The sequence below is a fragment of the Drosophila elegans genome, unplaced genomic scaffold, assembly GCF_018152505.1.
Source record: "Drosophila elegans isolate 14027-0461.03 unplaced genomic scaffold, ASM1815250v1 contig_814, whole genome shotgun sequence".
NCBI lineage: Eukaryota > Metazoa > Arthropoda > Insecta > Diptera > Drosophilidae > Drosophila > Drosophila elegans.
Window position 1 is genome coordinate 17327729 of NW_024546167.1, and position 16993 is coordinate 17344721.

The following is a 16993-nucleotide window of genomic DNA, read 5'->3' on the forward strand; positions in this document are numbered from 1 at the left end:
GGAACATCCTTCATAGTTCTTTGCCTTTCATTCAAGAGGAATCATGGCGAAAAATTGTTTAAAAAAATATGCAAAACGTGAAAAGAAAATCTGGGAAAGCGAAGTTACTTAGCTTGACGGGCTGCAGCTTCAAAAAAAATTGTTTTGGAAGTAAATTAACTTTGCGTTTGCTTTGCTACGTTTTCACGGGTTAATTGCAAAATGCTGACCTTCAAGTTGATTTTGGCCAGCGGACAGCATTCAGCCAACTCTTTGTATATTTTCCCAGTTAACAAACAAATATACCGCACATATGCATATATCAGTTGTCGTCTGGTGGTTATCCATACATGCACGAATGTCTGTCTCCCAATATAAACACAAAGTTTCGCCGGATCGTATGCATGGATAAGTGATTCTAAATAAAGGCAGCGTTTTGTTTGCAGCACTCCAAAAGAATGTAACGTTGCAAAACATTGCAGAATAAACCCAAACCCAGATTGCTCCTGAAAACCAGCCACATCTGCAGTAGCAACGAAATAATTCAAACAAAACGGCGCGCTAGCTCTGAAATTTGTGTTGAGTAGCGACAAGGCTATAAAATCAACAAGAGGGCCGATTGTAAAGACTTTGGATTTTGACGAAAAGCAGCTTAAATCTTGACTTATATGCGACAAATAAAATACATGTTTGCATTAGTGTGCTTGAGAATTTTAAATCTGGAAAAGGAATAAATGCAAATTTTACAAATTTACCATAATTTTGCAGCAATGTATATTTGAGTTACTGCTTAGTAAAAAATCTTGGAAAATTCTGTTTGTGGTGTAAGGTCTTGAAACTTTCATATATATATATATATATAGTATTATTATTATTATGTATTTGACTGGCTGTTGAACATACAAATATCTAATAATAAAAACTCTTTTGAATGTTTTTTTCGACTAGATAAAACAGATGCGGAAACCTTATTGAAGAAACAGACAAATTTGCATTGTTATCCTCAGATGACTTTTAATATAGAAACATTTTTTTAAGCCACCCCAATTTTTATACAACCAATTTGCATATCGAACCCTTTGGCCTCACCGATTAGCTTTTCCACCAGATACTAGACTTTGGAGTGGGTGTGTGCAAACTTTTCAATAAACACTCGCATATGCCGCCGCATGCAGGACTGAATTTGTTTAAATTTTATTTTCGAATGAGCAGACATTCCTTGTTGAAAATCCCAATCCCTCGTTGCCCACAATTTCATTCCCGATTTTTCCCCACATTTGTATGCTGCTGCAGTTGGGGTTGCAAAAAAAAAGAAAAAAATCAGGAAAAAGAGGTGCATGTATATAAAACAACCAACAAATGGAGCCAAGTGAATGCATGCGAATTGCAGCCAAACAACGCATGGATTTGCTCAACTGAATATTGAGTATTCTATTTTATACTATTCCATTCGTGCCAAAAGAAATACAAACTATGTTGTTTTATTTATTTTTTGTTTTTTTTCTTTGTGCAGGTAAGCAAACAGCAAGTGAAAGAAAATAAAACGAGCAGAAGGAGTGAAAACGAGAAATCGAATTATACAGCTCAGTGATTTTTTGGTTTTGGTGTTTGGCTGCCTGTTACTTTGACTTTCCATCACAACCACCCATTACCCCAGCACCCAGCACCCATCACACAGCACCCATCATCCAGCACTCAACTTATCCTTTTGCTGTGGCATTTTGCAGCTAAAAATCAGAGCAGACTCGCTCGCTCGGCACAGCAGTAGGTACAACAAATCCCTGACAGTTGACTGGCGCAGCAGAAACGGCAGCAACTAGAAGCAACTAAAAGTAGCAAGGAGCAACAGGATCCATCCTTGGATGGATGCTTTATGTTCCGGGCTGGGTGGCATGGTGGCACGTGGCGGGATCTGAAAATCCGCAGCCGCAGGGCACAAGGTGCCGGCTAGAGATATCCCGGCTATTGATGGCTTACGAGTAAATAATGTACAAACAGCTGCTTATCCGCGACGCACTGCCACCCCGCACACTTCCTTCTTTGGCTGCTTTTTTGGGGTTGAAGGGCACGGGCATGAAGGGTCGGGCACCCACCCACCTGGCATTGATTTTCGATTAGAAAACGGAAAATGCTGCCACACCACCAACACCGCCCAGCCATCAAAATTTCACAGCTTGGCAAGTCCTTAAAGCTTTCATTATGTAAATGTTTCAATATCAACTTCTGACTTTTAGATTAGTTGGGGCACACTCTAGGGAGAAACTAAAAACATGTAGCAGGTATACACATTTTTAATAATGAAGTTTTGAAATAGTTTATATTTCTTAATAAATTTAAAGTATGATGTTGTATGAGCTATAAAACCATAAAGATTATTTAAGATTTGCTTACAAATTTGCTTAACACATTAAATGTAATAAAATTTTAAATACATTTAATATTTTCGAAATTTGTATTTGACTTCTAATATGATGTTATGACCTGTAAGAATTTAAAGATTTTTCATAACTTGTTAAGCATATTAAATGAAATACAAATTTTGAAATAAATGATACTTAATCAAGGTAAGGTTTTATATATTAAAACCGTAAAGGTTTTTTAAGATCGAAAACTTTCTAATTTTTTTTAAGAGCATTACATGTAAATAAAGTACTAAAATATCAAATATTTTTTAAATTTTTAATTTAATTTTAAGTAAACTACAAAATGGTTATAAACGATAAAGATATAGAATGCAATTTTCTTGTGAATTATTTTAACAATGCCTTTTTTTAATTTTAAAATTAGAATTTTGCCTAGTGTAACTAAGTCAGAGGCCATGGAAAAGAGGCTGTTTCCCATTGCAATCTGGAAGTGGACAAGGCAAAAATTCAATCAGACAACTTTTCGATAAGCTGCAAAGGCGAAGGCAACGCAGGCCGTTGGATTGGAGGGAAAGTGGGCTAGAAAAGCATTTTAAACTTTCACGGCACTAAAATAAAATCTCTGGCCGGGCTTCCCACCACTTTGGACTTGGTCAGAGGCCAATGTGCCAGCGGCTAGGGATCGGGACTCGGCACTCCGCGCTTCGCACTCCGGATTTCAGAGTCACTCACCCACTGAGCCGGCCATCGTCTCGTGTATCGTTTTGAGCCAAGTTAATAACCTGCAGGCGAGCGAAGCCTTAGCAGTTATGAAGTTCGCGCTTTGCTTTTATGTCATTGACATTATATGAAATTTTATCTAAGCCGTCAACAGTTGTATTTCCTTTCAGCTCTTCGCTAGGCTTTTTCGTATTTTTACAAGGGACTTTCCGGAGGATTATAAAGGATTTGTAAGAAGCTTGTAAAAAGGTTTTAATAATATTAAGAAGTTAAATTAAATTAAATTTTAAAGAAATTTATTTTAAAGAAAAAAGAAAATGGCTTAAAATATATCATTTTAAGAGCTGGTCATTAATAATACATACGACTTTTTAAAATTATTAGTGTAAAATTGATAAAATATATAAAAAACTATTACATAATATAACAGTCAGGTTTTATCGCATTAAAACGAATTCATATTGGGTTCTTTATAACTTTTAAAGCTTCTTTAATAATCTGTTGGTTTTCAATTCAACAGTTTCCTGTTTTATTCTTCTATTTGCGGCAATACATTTATTTTTCACGTTTCATCGAGCAATAAATAAAATCCATTTTATAATCCTCATTCACTTATTGTTAGAAAATTGAGAGAGCCGTAAAAATATACACTTCCCAATGGCCAAATAAAAAAAAATCTTGTTAAAAATAATCGTCAATATTAGCATTAATGTTACAGTCTCCCATAAGCTGATAATCCCCTCGTATATAAACACATCCCCACAAATCATAAGCAGTTTAAAGAGGCTTTTTGTGAGTCATCACGAGTAAAACAAAACGCTCTGGTTAAATATTTATTTAAATGAGGAAAAACGAAAGAATTACTGCATATTGGGCTTCCATGGAAACAAAGCGCTTAATGCACTCACGGGGTTAACTGCTCCCCGAATGTTTTCCCCTGCCCAGTTTACCATAGTTTTAGCATTCACTTTTCCGGAATGAAGGCAATTCGGCGGAGAACGATTACGGCATTCATGAATGAGGTAGCTCGAGATTCCGTATCCCCAGCTGCTGCCATTGTCCGTGGATCTCGGGAGTTCTCAGCAATTATTTGTATTGGGCTCCACTACAGCAGTGTTTTATTCTTCCTACCCGCCCCCCAGAGGGAAAAGCTGGAAAAATGACTTGGCAAGCGAGTGAAAAGGGATTTACCTACAATTTGCCAAAGAAGCAAAGCGAAAGGATTTATTTCGTGCGTCTTTTGCTCTCCTTTTTTGGAGCGTAAAGCCTATTATGTCAAACACAATAATCAACAACAAGCGGCAAGGCGACAGCAGCACCAGCAGCACCAGAGGCAGCAACAATAGTGACAACAGGGCGTATGAGCAACGGCTGCTTGCGAGTCCCTGCAAGGACATGAGGCGATTGGGGCGAGCGTGTGAGAAGCTCGAGCGGCCACCAGTGGAAATGACGTCCTGCATATTCAAAAGGAGTGCAGCAGTCTGGACTCCAAGTCAACAGTGGTTGGGATGGGGGAAAATTAGGAAAAGTTATTTTGAAACTAATAAAATTTCTATTATTCAGTTAATTAAGCTTAAAAATAACTATCTACATACCTTTCTTTTTTTTAACTCATAACTCTGGGGAATTTATCAAAAATTCATGAAGAAGAATTGTTAATTTTGACAAATTCCTAAAGGTTTTTATATTTGTTGTCAGCTTTTCTATCGGAAACTTTATCCCTTTAATAAAAGTCATCATTGATTGCAATATTAATTGAATTCCCCATTATCGTGCCATGTTTTTTGACAAGCACTTCCGCTTTTCTGCCCAGGGTGCCTTTCGATGCGACGTCGAAGGCTATTCGTTAAGCGTTGGCATGTTTGCGCTTCTCTCGTAATGCATACCACTGCCCTGGGTTTCTCCAACTCCATCTCCTTCCCTATTTGCCCAAATCACAGGGGAAAATGGGGAGTTTAAGGAGTTTCAGGAGGAGGAGAAGGAGGCGGACACAGTCTGGTCCCAGCGTTCTCAGTTGGCGGTCGCCGTTAGCGTCGATGCAACTGGGTAAATTGCACTATGACTATCCAAAGCTGGTTCTCGAGTGTGCCTGCTATATGTCCAATGTGGAGTAGTGTCATTGGCCCCGGAAAATGGGGAAAATCGTGGGAAAAGGAGGAGGAGGGGGATAAGCAGGATGCCGACGTCATGCGTCAGCAGTTTTATTTTCTCATATTGTTGCATCAAGTGCAGCTTGTAAGCAGAAATGCCAATTTCTCTTTTGTTGTTACTATTTTTCCATCCTCATTTCCATTCCCTTTTCCATTCCCATTCCCATAGCAATAGCAGATATGTTATTGTTGATATGCTTGTATAGGACATTATACATGTCGGAGCTTTTGTTTATTTATTGTGTTAGACAAGCGAAATGGTTTCGCAATAGCGAAGAATGCAATTGTCGCAGCTGCTGTTTTATTGCATTTATGTACGCTTGATGTACGTGTTGGACTTTGTCGGGAATAGATCGCAGACAAAATAGATTACATAAATCTGCTTATAAACTAGGAGGTCTAACTGGAAAATATATAGGTTAAAGGATTTTTTGTAAAGCATTACATAAAACTTTCTAAAAGTCATTCGTTTTATCAAAATTATAAAAGGAAATATATAATATCGTTGATATTATATCGTTATAATATCTTTAAGTTATAGAAATAAGAAAAAAAAACTATTTAATAATTATGTAAACAGTAAGTTGCTATAAAAATGTGTATATTCATCTGTTTTTTTTTTTTTTTGATTATCTTGTATGCAAATATTTAAGATTGCAGTTAGACAATCTAAACATCTATGAAGCCAGTGCCCCCAATCCAAATTACAACTCCATGTGTACTTAGCAACCGAGCAGCAATTCCGAGTATCTCGAAGAATCTGAGTTACACTCGAAAACCCATTCAGTTTTGGCCTAATTAACAGCATATCTCCAGGGGATTAGGGTGCGCAATGGTTCTTGCATTCATTTCAGTCGCATTGTTTCAAAGGTTCCGGTTGCCCCTATACAAAGGTACAAAAGGAGAACACACAGTACAGGCAGTAACAAAAATAAACGAATAAGGGCAAAAGGGGGCGTGGCTATGGGCGATGGGTGGTGGAGTAGTTGAGCGGTGGATCGGGTAAAAAACTGAAACCAGCAGCTATTTGCTGTTGATGGCTGCCGAGTGCATGCAAATTGCCACCCAAGAGATGCAAAACATGTGCCCCCCTGCGTTCGAGCTAAAGTTTCTGACCGAGTTGATTTGTATGCGCGATGCATCTGGGCAGACTTCACCACCCAACTACCAACCCACCAACCCACTTGCTCCTTTTTTGTGTCGCTTTTTTCTCAAATGTTGTCCGAACGTTTTTGCCGGCAAACGGAAGAGCGAACAGAGGCGCAACTACAGAAGCATCTGCCTTTCGCCATTAAGAGTAACTACCCAATCTACCCACCGGTGAGCCACCGCTGCACCACTGCACCACCACCCAAATGCCCAAGGTCGCGACAGCCATTCACTTTGAGCTTTTGAATTTTGAAAAGGCTGCCAGCAAAAACTGACATCGTTTTGTGGATTCAGGTTTCATGTGGCGCGGCTTAGGCGCGAGTTTCGTTTTCGTATTGCCAAGGGTTTTTGGTGGCCACCACATGCTCCGTAACGCGGCTACTCGGTAACGTTTACTCACAGATTAAAGTGCGCATCGGCCATTGAGGGTCGATGTCCAAGGGCCAGCCTCAGAGCCACTTCGGCCTCCTCGTATTTTCCCTGGGCACTCAGAACACTGCCCAGATTGGCCAACGCTGGAATGTAAAATAAATTGTTGTTATTAAAGTATAACACAACTTTTACTCAAGTTATTAGCAAAATATCTTAAAATAGCTTTCATAAATAACTATTTTTGTTTAAAAATGTTCTTGAAACTACATTTTAATGGCATACAAACGTACAAAAACAATTGTTATAAGTATTGAATTAAAATAAGTACTAACCCTTTGGTGGATTCACGCTGATGGCACTGCGAAATAGCTGCTCCTCATCCCGCCAATCCAAGTTGCGTCTGAAGGTGCGAATTCCATGGACGCCCAGGAGTAGCCCCAATCCGCAGAGAACCATCACCCTGGATCGCCTGGAGCCTTGGATCCTCCCCCAGAGACTGCCGAAACCGAGGCCAAAGAGCAGACAGTAGCCCACACTGGGCAGATAGAGCACCCTTTCGGCCATTACGAATCCCACGTAGAAGAGCAGATTGCTGGCGGGCAGAAATGGCAAGACCAGAAATGCGATGGCCATCAGGGGAGCTGGCCAAAAGGAGCTTTTCGGGGAAGTGGAGTACGGGGAACGATAGCTGATAGTTTGGGATAGCTGGTGGTGGCAATCGCAGGTGAGGCCCAGCCAGTTGTGGCAGCTATTGCCACCCAATCGCCTCAAAAGCGGCAGCGAAATGTTCGCCATCTCCGCAAAATCCATCGTGGTGGCTGAATGGCGCAGGCCGGAGCTTCTCCACAGCACACCAAATAGCGATCCATAGAAGCCAATGCTCAGGATGTTTCTGGCATCCCAAAGCGTTCTGATCCGCGGCACTGCCTCCATGCCCCAGTCGAAACTCAGCTCCTGTGGCCAAAGGAGCAGTCGCAAGTTGGCAACCGGCAGGTACAGAAAAGTGAGTGTCCTTGTCCAAAAGCACGGTTCATGGGCCGTCGGATTGTCGGCGGACGAAAAGGAGGCGGAGGGGCGTGGCAGAAGACTAAGGCGGCAGTAGAGGGCACACAGTAGGGTAACACCCAGAATGGAGAGCGAACGAATGCGGCGCTAAAATTAAAAAAAAAACAAGTTTTTAAGTTGTAAACTTTTTACTTTTTAAATTTGATAAAAACAAATATTAAATTATATAATTGTTATTATTTAACTATTTGTTTATATTTTATAGTTACGTTGAACTTGGTTTAAATTAAAATTAAAATTGCAGATATTAAAATGCTTTCCGAAACAAAAGTTAAATTTAATATTGAACAAGATTTCTATTTTTCATAAAACTTGAACCCACTGGCATGGAGCTTAATACGTTCTTGTATAAGATCAGCTAGAACTTTTGAAACTAGCTTTTTAAAGTGATTGTGTCTTTCTTTATTCAAGAATGTTATTTTCCAATTTAAGGATTTTATTTCTCTATTAAAATAAGCTGCTTATAAGGCCCTCTACTCACCTTATCACTATTGGCTTGTCCAACTGCGTAGAGCACATCGCACAGTCCGCAGAGGAGCAGCGCCGTAATGGCCGTCTCCTTGCAGAGAAGTGCTGCCATCGCCAGGATAATGGTGAGAATTAGAGATCCCCATTCCCGATTCAGCATGTGACGGCGGTAGGTGAGGTAGGCAAGAAGGTAACAAACACAGGCGGCCAAATCGGCCCTGCCCACCAATCCAGCCACCGCCTCCGAGTGGGCGGGATGGGCGGCGAAGAGGGCGCCTGCGGCCATGACTCCCACTCGAGTGGGCAGCAGCGTTCGCCCCACCAGGATCACCAGCCACGTGGCCAGACAGTGGAGCAACACGTTGACCAGGTGATAGCCCATGGCCGTCAGTCCGCCCGCCAGGAAATTCAGCCGGAAGCTGAGAACGCACAGTGGTCGCCAGGAGCCGTGGGATCCACTGTCCACCAGCTGGGTGCCCCAAAAGTCGTTGCGCAGAAGATGGGACAATGGACGAACTCCCGTCACATCGCCATTTGCCAAGATGGCGCGCCTGCAAAGAATACAGAGAAAATCATCATTAAATTACACGGAAAAAACAATTAAGTTTGATATCATAGTCTAAATAAAATTCCACGATTACAATTCTAAATTCTTGTACCAATGATTAAGATCTATAAAAAACATCCATTGTTTAAGTTTTTATTAAAACATTAAAATCTTACTGTAAAATTTTTTTTTTGTGCAATAGTAAGACTACAAATCTAAGATTGTATTTAAATTTTTGCCTAATTAATTTTTGGCATACAAATCTTTACACCGCAAACTATTTTTAAATCAACTTATAATTATAATTAAATGTGCCTATTAATGAGCTATATTTAATGTTGATTCTAGGCGGTCGTTAATGTTTGAATTGTGTCCACAGCTCACATTACCTCGGTTGAGAACGGGCAAACAACCTGTGGCCCACCTGTCCAATTAATTAAAATGATTAATTGTCCTGGCAGGACCTGCTCTATCTCTCCATTTCTCGCACCTCTCACACCCATCTGCAGTTGCCCAAAGTGGCCAGTGCCCCTCAACTTGACTCCTTTCGTCTCGACTTTCCTGCTACACGAAATCGGAGAGTCCTGAATTCTATGCGACCACTTGTGTTTGCGCCTCTTGTTCTATTTATTTTGCTTTTACTTAGATTGGATGAATTTTTAGGGTAGGATATGTTGATAATTTAACAGGTTATGTCTTATAAGGATGAATATAAGGTAAATACTTATTTAAAATAAATAAAACTAAAATTAATATAATTTTGCCATTAAAAGGGATTTTTTAACAAATATTTAATGCTTACATAGAAGTTTTTTTCAAGATTATTTAAATTAAATAAAATAAAAAAAAACAACGTTTTCGGTTGACTTGGACATCTGTTTATAATATAACATTATAAAAGTTATAATATAATAATATAAGTTTATAATATAAACTTTATAATTAAGCAAATAATTCCAGTTTTTCAAATAGGATATTAAGTAGTCGGCTGCATCTACTCTTAGCGATTTATTGTCTGCTTATTTTTATTGTCCCTTTGTTTTTGCACTTGGCATAAATATTGTTAAAGTGCCAAGCGACAGTTGACTCGCCAGGCCCGACCCCGCCCCCTTTTCAGCTGCCGCCCCCCCGTCCTTGCTGTGCACTTGCGGCTTGATTAATTGCCGATTTGTTGGCGTATTTTGTGCCATTGTTGTAAAACAGCACACACCGATATGGGGCATACTACTATATACACCTATATCTGTGTACAAACACCAACGTTGTCATTGTGTAGTGGACGGACCCACCCCTTGGTAATTGCCTCGCCGTTGTAGCGCTCCTTGTTGTCCTAATCGATTTGGCCGGCACAGTGGCTCCGGGTCAGGTAGCCATATAATCAGGGTTAGTTTGTTATCGGCGTTGTTGCCGCTTGCTGTTTGCGCAAATTTATAGAGGTCCCACAATAATACCTTAACCATTTTATGCATAATTAGTTTTTAGATGTACCCAGTAAATGCCATTAATTAACTTTTCAACTTTACGGAGGGTTTGCTTTGAGCAATGTTTTCAGGGGTGAATTTCGTCCCTAAAAGCAATTGCAGCAATATATCCATCAATGTCAACTGATTCGATGACTTAAATAACTTTGAGCATAAATAAATGGTGCAATGTTAATATATTTGTTTATTAATTACGGCCATTTAGCCTAAATGTTTAACGAAAAGATTTCAGAGGAAGCAAATTCTCTTTTTAACTATTTATCTAGCCTTCGTTTTAGTATTTGTTTTCCATAAATGATGTTTATTATTTACGATAAATATTTGTTGGTGTTTTCAATATTTGCTCCTTAATGCATGGCATATCCATTTAATATGTTTCACATATTGGTATAAAGAATTTATTTAAATTCGTTTGATAACGCCCACTTTAATTCGTGTTTTCCGAATGGGAATAAAGTATCGTTTGATTTTAAAATTGAAAATTAAATTGTTTCCTGTTAAATAATAAATTATATTTATTTTGGCTTTTTCCTGCCTTAGGCTGTGGTTTTAGGGTCTTTTGGGTTCTTTTATGCAAAAGTTCAAAGGTTGTGCCAACAAATACATATATTCGCTAAGGCCTGGTGGCAACTGTGGGGGAAAAGTCCAAAGAAAAGTCACGAGAAAACACACATAAGTTGGAAAGCATTTTGAATAAAAATTCGGTTTTCAATTTAATATTTTATTTATCATTCGAATATGAAAGCCGTGGGAATGGGTGACCGGAAATATGAATTGTGGCAAGGTTTATTGCATGTGTGTGTGTGTGCAGCTCTTTCAATGCCAGAATATGGTAATAAAAAGGATGTGGTGGTGGTGCAGGAAGATGGTGCCACAAATTGGGTTTACAAATTCGCCGGAGGGACGTGGCCAACTATAAAGCAGAGTTATTGGCAAGGACCTGCGTTTCGGTGTGGTGCCTTTGGTTGTGGGTGTGCAAGCCCACTCATCTACACTTCAATTTCAATTGGCATTCCGAAGTCTCCAGCCCCACCCCGTCCGTCCTCCACCCACAACCGATCCCTTTTAGTTTGCGCCAAAGCAGCCACAAAAATGTCGTCGAGAGCAAACAAATTCTTATCGGAAGAGCACAAAGCAAAAGCACAGGACGCAGATGAAGGAGCTGCTAAGTTGGGAAGTCCTTGCATGCAATGCACACTGGTGGGTATGAACATATAGTGGCGAAATGGTAATAAAGCTTAAACTTTTCTTAATACTATAAAATTTAATAAAAAAGATTAAATTTTTTTTGGTCGCTATTGATTGTGCGAAAAAACACACATAAATTTTAGCAATACATTTTTTTTAATTCTAATTCTTTTTTGGTTAGTTGCTTGTTAAATTAACTGAGCGGAAGTATTATATTGATTAAATGACTAATTTATCAAAACAACGTAAAGGTTATACAAAGATACCTATTTAACGATTTTAAATATGCAAATATAACTGTGCTCCTAATGTTGTGACAGCTGCTGTTTTTCGATGTGTGCCTGTGGGTAAATGCTGCTTCTATTTCGGGGCTGTGAGCGTTTCCCATCTTCAGCTTCCCATGGCATAAAATTGTTCTACGCCTCATTTGCAAGGCGATGCTAAGGTAACGTTCAAATATTGAAAAGAAATTTCATTGCATACCTCGGGGCGGATGCACACAAAGTCGTCTATTTGCGGGTGTACGGGGGCTGCGAGCTCGAGGAGATGGGCTTAATTCCCAACCCAACAAGTTACCTCGAAGTCAGCGTCAACATTATCGTCATCAGCAGTATTTCCGCAGTTCCCTTTTTTGTGCTTTATCATCGTAACTAGTGAATGAATAGCAATGGCAAGGCCAACAACCAAAACATCAACACCCACCAACAACAACAAAACAGGCACTTTGTCAGCGGCAGAGGAGGCGGAGGAGTTCAGGGGACGGGGCAATAGGCGGTAAAGGGGCGGGGTAGCGGGAGGAACAACAACAATGGCTGGCTTCAAGCAGCTTACAAGTGCGGCATGTTGCTGCCGTTATCGTTCGCTTTTCACTCTCAATTCGAGCAGGAGGCCACAGACAGGATCAAAATTTCGCAGGAAGGAGCAGAAGTAGGAGCAGCAAAGTCTCAGGCAATCGAGGAGGAACAGAACCACAACACACATGGTGCACAGTGGTATCAGTGGGTTAAGGATTGCATTAAACACATAAGTTAATAAAATATCCTCACTTTACCTAACAGTTTAGAATGCATTCATAAATTAATGTACCAAAAGTGTCTCTATATAACATGCATTTTAATATGAAAGCAACAGAAAAGTAACAATAATAAAATTTTAGACTTTAAAAAAGTGGTAATTATCACCTAAACTAACACAAAGTAAATAAAGTTAATTAATAAAAATAGTTGGGTATGGCATACAGAAAAGTAAAATGATCATGATAAATGATCATTTACATTATTCAATAAACTTAGTCTGAGAAACATATAATTTCGTATTAATACATATAAAATAATTTTACTGTGATACATTAGATAATCACTAAAATCTAGCAATATGGTGATTATCAAGTGAAATAAGTTTCTGTACATCTAATCTGTAAAGCTAAAGATTTCTTATTGAGTGCCCAAGTAAAATATGAGTTTAAGTAAACGAACTGAATTTTTTTTTCCTTTTTTTAACAATTATGGCATTTCTGAAATTTAACATTATTTTAACCCTCCTCTCCACTGTAGGGCTCACATCACCATCACACACACACTGGAGCACGGACAGCCAAACAGGACTGTGGTTGGCTTTTGTTGAAGACAATATATCATAGCATCAGCACCGAATGTGGACACCATTCTGGCCTTCCGTTCTGTGCCTCTGCCATGCCCCCCATTTCCCTCCCCCATTTTCCTGGCTACCCACAACATTTGTATTTGTTGCCGCCGCTGTGCTTATGTAAAGTGAAAATTTTCGATTTTTATATAGGTACAAGAAAAAAGAGCACAAAATTCTGTTACTCTTGTTGCAAACAAACACCCGCACACAGACCTCTTCTTTTTGCGAAGAGTGCCTAGCGTCCGGTGCTTGTGTGCCATCAAAATTACGTATACGTAACGTTGTTACTGCAGTTGTTGAGTTTTTACAGCCGGTGTTGCTGTTGTTGTTGTCGCTGTCCTTTTAATACGGCACATAAATTATTGTAAGACTGCAGATTGGAGGTTTTTTTTTTGTTTGGTTGGAAAAATGAAAATTTATCAAGTTGGAGGTGTGAATCGGATGACCAATAAAGGTAGGACTTTAAAAGGTGAAAAAGCTCTTTAAAAAGTTTGAGTACAAATATATTTTCATAATTTACAAGTAAGAAAATAAGCGACCAATCATATATAATTGTATCCCATTAGTTCAATTATTGGCAAACTTCTTGAGCACTACACTTTATCAAAAAGTTCCCAAGCATAACTTATTAAAATCTCATATCTCTCCTTAACAATTGCCAAAAGCAGAGTTTTTTCTATGTCAAAACCATCTTCCCCTTCGCCAAACCCATGCCATTGGTCTTTTTCCAGTTGATAGGAAACAAATTGAAGGGAATTCTGCCATTTAATAAATCATGTTATGTCTGGCCCGGCTTGACAATAATAACTTGTGCTCGTGTGGTCATAGTGGCTATGTTGTGGGATGACCGCAGGGCATTCGAAAGAGCCGGCCGATAGGTAGGCTACGACACTGAGAGAAAAGCTTACAACAAGGGTTTAGATATTTGGATTTAGTTAAACATGTCTTACAAATATAGTTCATCGCTATTTATATTTAAGTCAATTAGCTTTTTAATCGAATAAAGTTGTAATTGAGTAAGAAATGTATTTCTTTAATTGAAAGTAAGATAGATTTCTCTGTGGACCAAAAATTTTCAAAAAAATATGTGTCCTATGAATTCTACAATTAATTTTATTGTATTTTGATTAGATTGTAATATTGTCATATATATATGAAAAATTTGATAAGAAATTTTGTAATTTTTTTATAAGTTTTCTAATCTTTAACATGATGTTAAATAAACAAATATTTTTAAAGCAATCATCTCTCTTTTGATTGTCACCAAATGTTCTTTTCACCCATAATTTTTTGCTCTGCCTAGGTCCAAAGTTCGGCTTCAACTGGTGTTGGCAACTGCGTGAAAGTGACCGCAGGACCTTCCGCCCAGGGCAAAAAACATAAACTCGCACACAAACTTTCCGTGCGGCAAAAAGGGGAAGCTGAGTTACATAAGTTGCGTTTATTATTTCTGCAAATGTGTATGTGTGCGGCGGTAAGTTTTGCGTTTGTTTTCTGGACAGCACAAAATAACGAGCTACATCGAGCTGAGCACTTTGTGCATAACTTGCCCAGCCCATTCCCATTCCCATACCCCAGCATGTCCTCCAGGACAATTGTTCGCTGGCATTGTAGTTGAACCGGGAGCAGAACAGGAGTCACTTGTTTGCCGGAATGGTCAGAAAGCTCACCGGCTTGACTCCTGACTGCAGACCTAGACCATTGTGTTTCTGGGGGAGAGGGGTTGAGGGGTTGAGCGGTTGAGGAGTTGGGCTAGGCGAGTCCTTGGGGAAATTCCTGTCCATTGTACATGACTTTTGATATTTATGGGTAATTTCGTTTGCGTTTGCAGCATTTCAATGCGGCCAGGTGAGGAGAAGACCAAGGGGCATAAATCAACATTTTGTTTTTTAATTTGCTCGCCGATGCCGTCTGACTCTGACAATGGCCCCCCGCAAATATATCAACAACACGTATATATATATGGTATATACCTATATACCCAGGCGATAAGCCGGCAACACTGGTCTTCTTCAAGTTTTACAATTAGGCGGGCCGAGAATTTATGATGGCGATTTTATCAAATAAATGGCGGCACTTGGCGCACAATTAATAATAAACTTTTGTATTTTTCGTCTGCCCTTTTTTTACGGCTCTTTTGCGTTTTGGCGACAAAACGTTGCTCTTGGCGAAAAAGCCAAAGGACCAGGGACCAGGAACCAGAGACACCCAAAACCAAACCATTTACCTTCGTCAACCTGCTGACATATGAAATTTTTAATTCGCTTAAATTTTTCTCACCTGTCATCGTAGACAAATCCAGCGTTAAGTGTGTTTAGGTACAGGACAAAAGCCAGCGCCGAGCAGCCGGCGAGTCCTGCGAAGTCCTTGGTGCACGACATGCTGCAAGAGGGAGCAAAAGACAGATAGACAGTCAGACTTACAGACAAACAGTCAGAATATAAATATAAAAGTCGAGTGTCATAAAATATATGGTGAAATTCATTCTCGAAGCCTCCTGCAGCAACAGCAACAGAAACAGAAACGGCAACAGCAACAGCAAGAACAAAGCACTTAATCCTGACTGAGGCAGGTCCTCCGACTCGTCCAGATGGGCCATTCTCTGCGGCATTTTCGTTATGACAACATTTACATATTTTCCTTTTTTATCCAGCTTGTGCTGTTGCCGTTGCTGATGGCCTTAAGCACGATTTAATTACTTAATTTTTTGTTAGCAAATTCAAGGTGAGGTGGGCAAGGCGGCAAGGAATTTCAAATTGTGTAAATACATTTAAAAGGAAATATTTCTGTTGTATTTATTTTCGCTGGCATTTAAGAAATTTTATGTTTAACGTTTGCACATTTCAAAAGCTCTTGCTTGAAATATGTTCTTGGAAATTGTTTTATAAATTTGAATGACTTAAAGAATTTATTTAATTAGGAACTCAGCCTCACATGACACATAACAGCTCCTCTCAAATGCATTTTTGGACTAAAATGCTATTTCAACACTTTTTAAGGCATTCATAAATAGAGTTTAATTCTTTAACATAGAAAAAATTAGAAGTTGAGCACAGAATGTTTATTTTATAGATTATAGGAATAACAAATGGTCACATTTTAACTTACACAATAAGATAATCATTTTTGTAGAATGAAGCCTAATATGCTAATATTTCTATGTGATAAGTACATCAAAAAATCATATCAGCTTATTAAAAAATAATTACCCATATAGGCAAATCCTTTGCCTAAAAACCCGTCTATTTTTGGCCATCAAATCCCCCTAAATAATTTGAGTACCCCTGCACAATCAGCAATCAAAACTGTTGAATGCAAACAAACCCCAACGCACGTGCCTAATGATTATTGCCGCAGTGGAGTGAAATCGGTGGAATGGTTTCAAATGGAATGGCTTCGGACTGGACAAGTGTGGCCATCATCATCGTTCCCATCGTCATCATTATCATCATCATTGTTGTAGTTTTGGCTGTGGTCAGCGTGTCTGTTCTGGCTCAACTCGTTTGTCAATGCATTCTTCGCTTTATATTAGCCGCAGACATGTTGTGTCTACGTGGCAGCCTGTCTATAGAACCGAGCCCCTATCCCAAAAACCCCCATCCCGTTGACGGAAATTAAATGTTACGACGACATTCTGGATCGTCCTGCCAAGCGAAACACGGAACATGCAATACGGGAATACAAGCTCTGAAATGCAGAATACGGCAATGGCATTCCCATTGTGATGGGATTCCCTACACTGATAAAAAAAGGATTAGGAAAAATACAAATCTGGTTATTAAATTCGACATTTTATGTTGCATATTAAAAAAAATATATATATATATTAATCATAATGTTAAATACAATCCATATTAAATTGCAAGA

The 16993-nt window shown here is 39.1% G+C and overlaps 1 protein-coding gene across 3 annotated transcripts in view; it reads right to left on the reverse strand.

Annotated features, from left to right (window-relative positions):
* The window catches only part of LOC108148008 (protein O-mannosyl-transferase TMTC1), a 55612-nt gene that overhangs the window by 1868 nt on the left and 36751 nt on the right, over nt 1-16993 (reverse strand). For all 3 annotated transcript variants that reach the window (XM_041710447.1, XM_017274838.2, XM_017274839.2), the window contains exons 3-6: nt 15407-15508; nt 8280-8817; nt 7066-7885; nt 6762-6876 (exon numbers count right to left, since the gene is read on the reverse strand). In XM_041710447.1, coding sequence (XP_041566381.1) covers nt 6762-6876; nt 7066-7885; nt 8280-8817; nt 15407-15508 — 1575 coding nt within the window. The remainder of the gene's footprint in view (nt 1-6761; nt 6877-7065; nt 7886-8279; nt 8818-15406; nt 15509-16993) is intronic.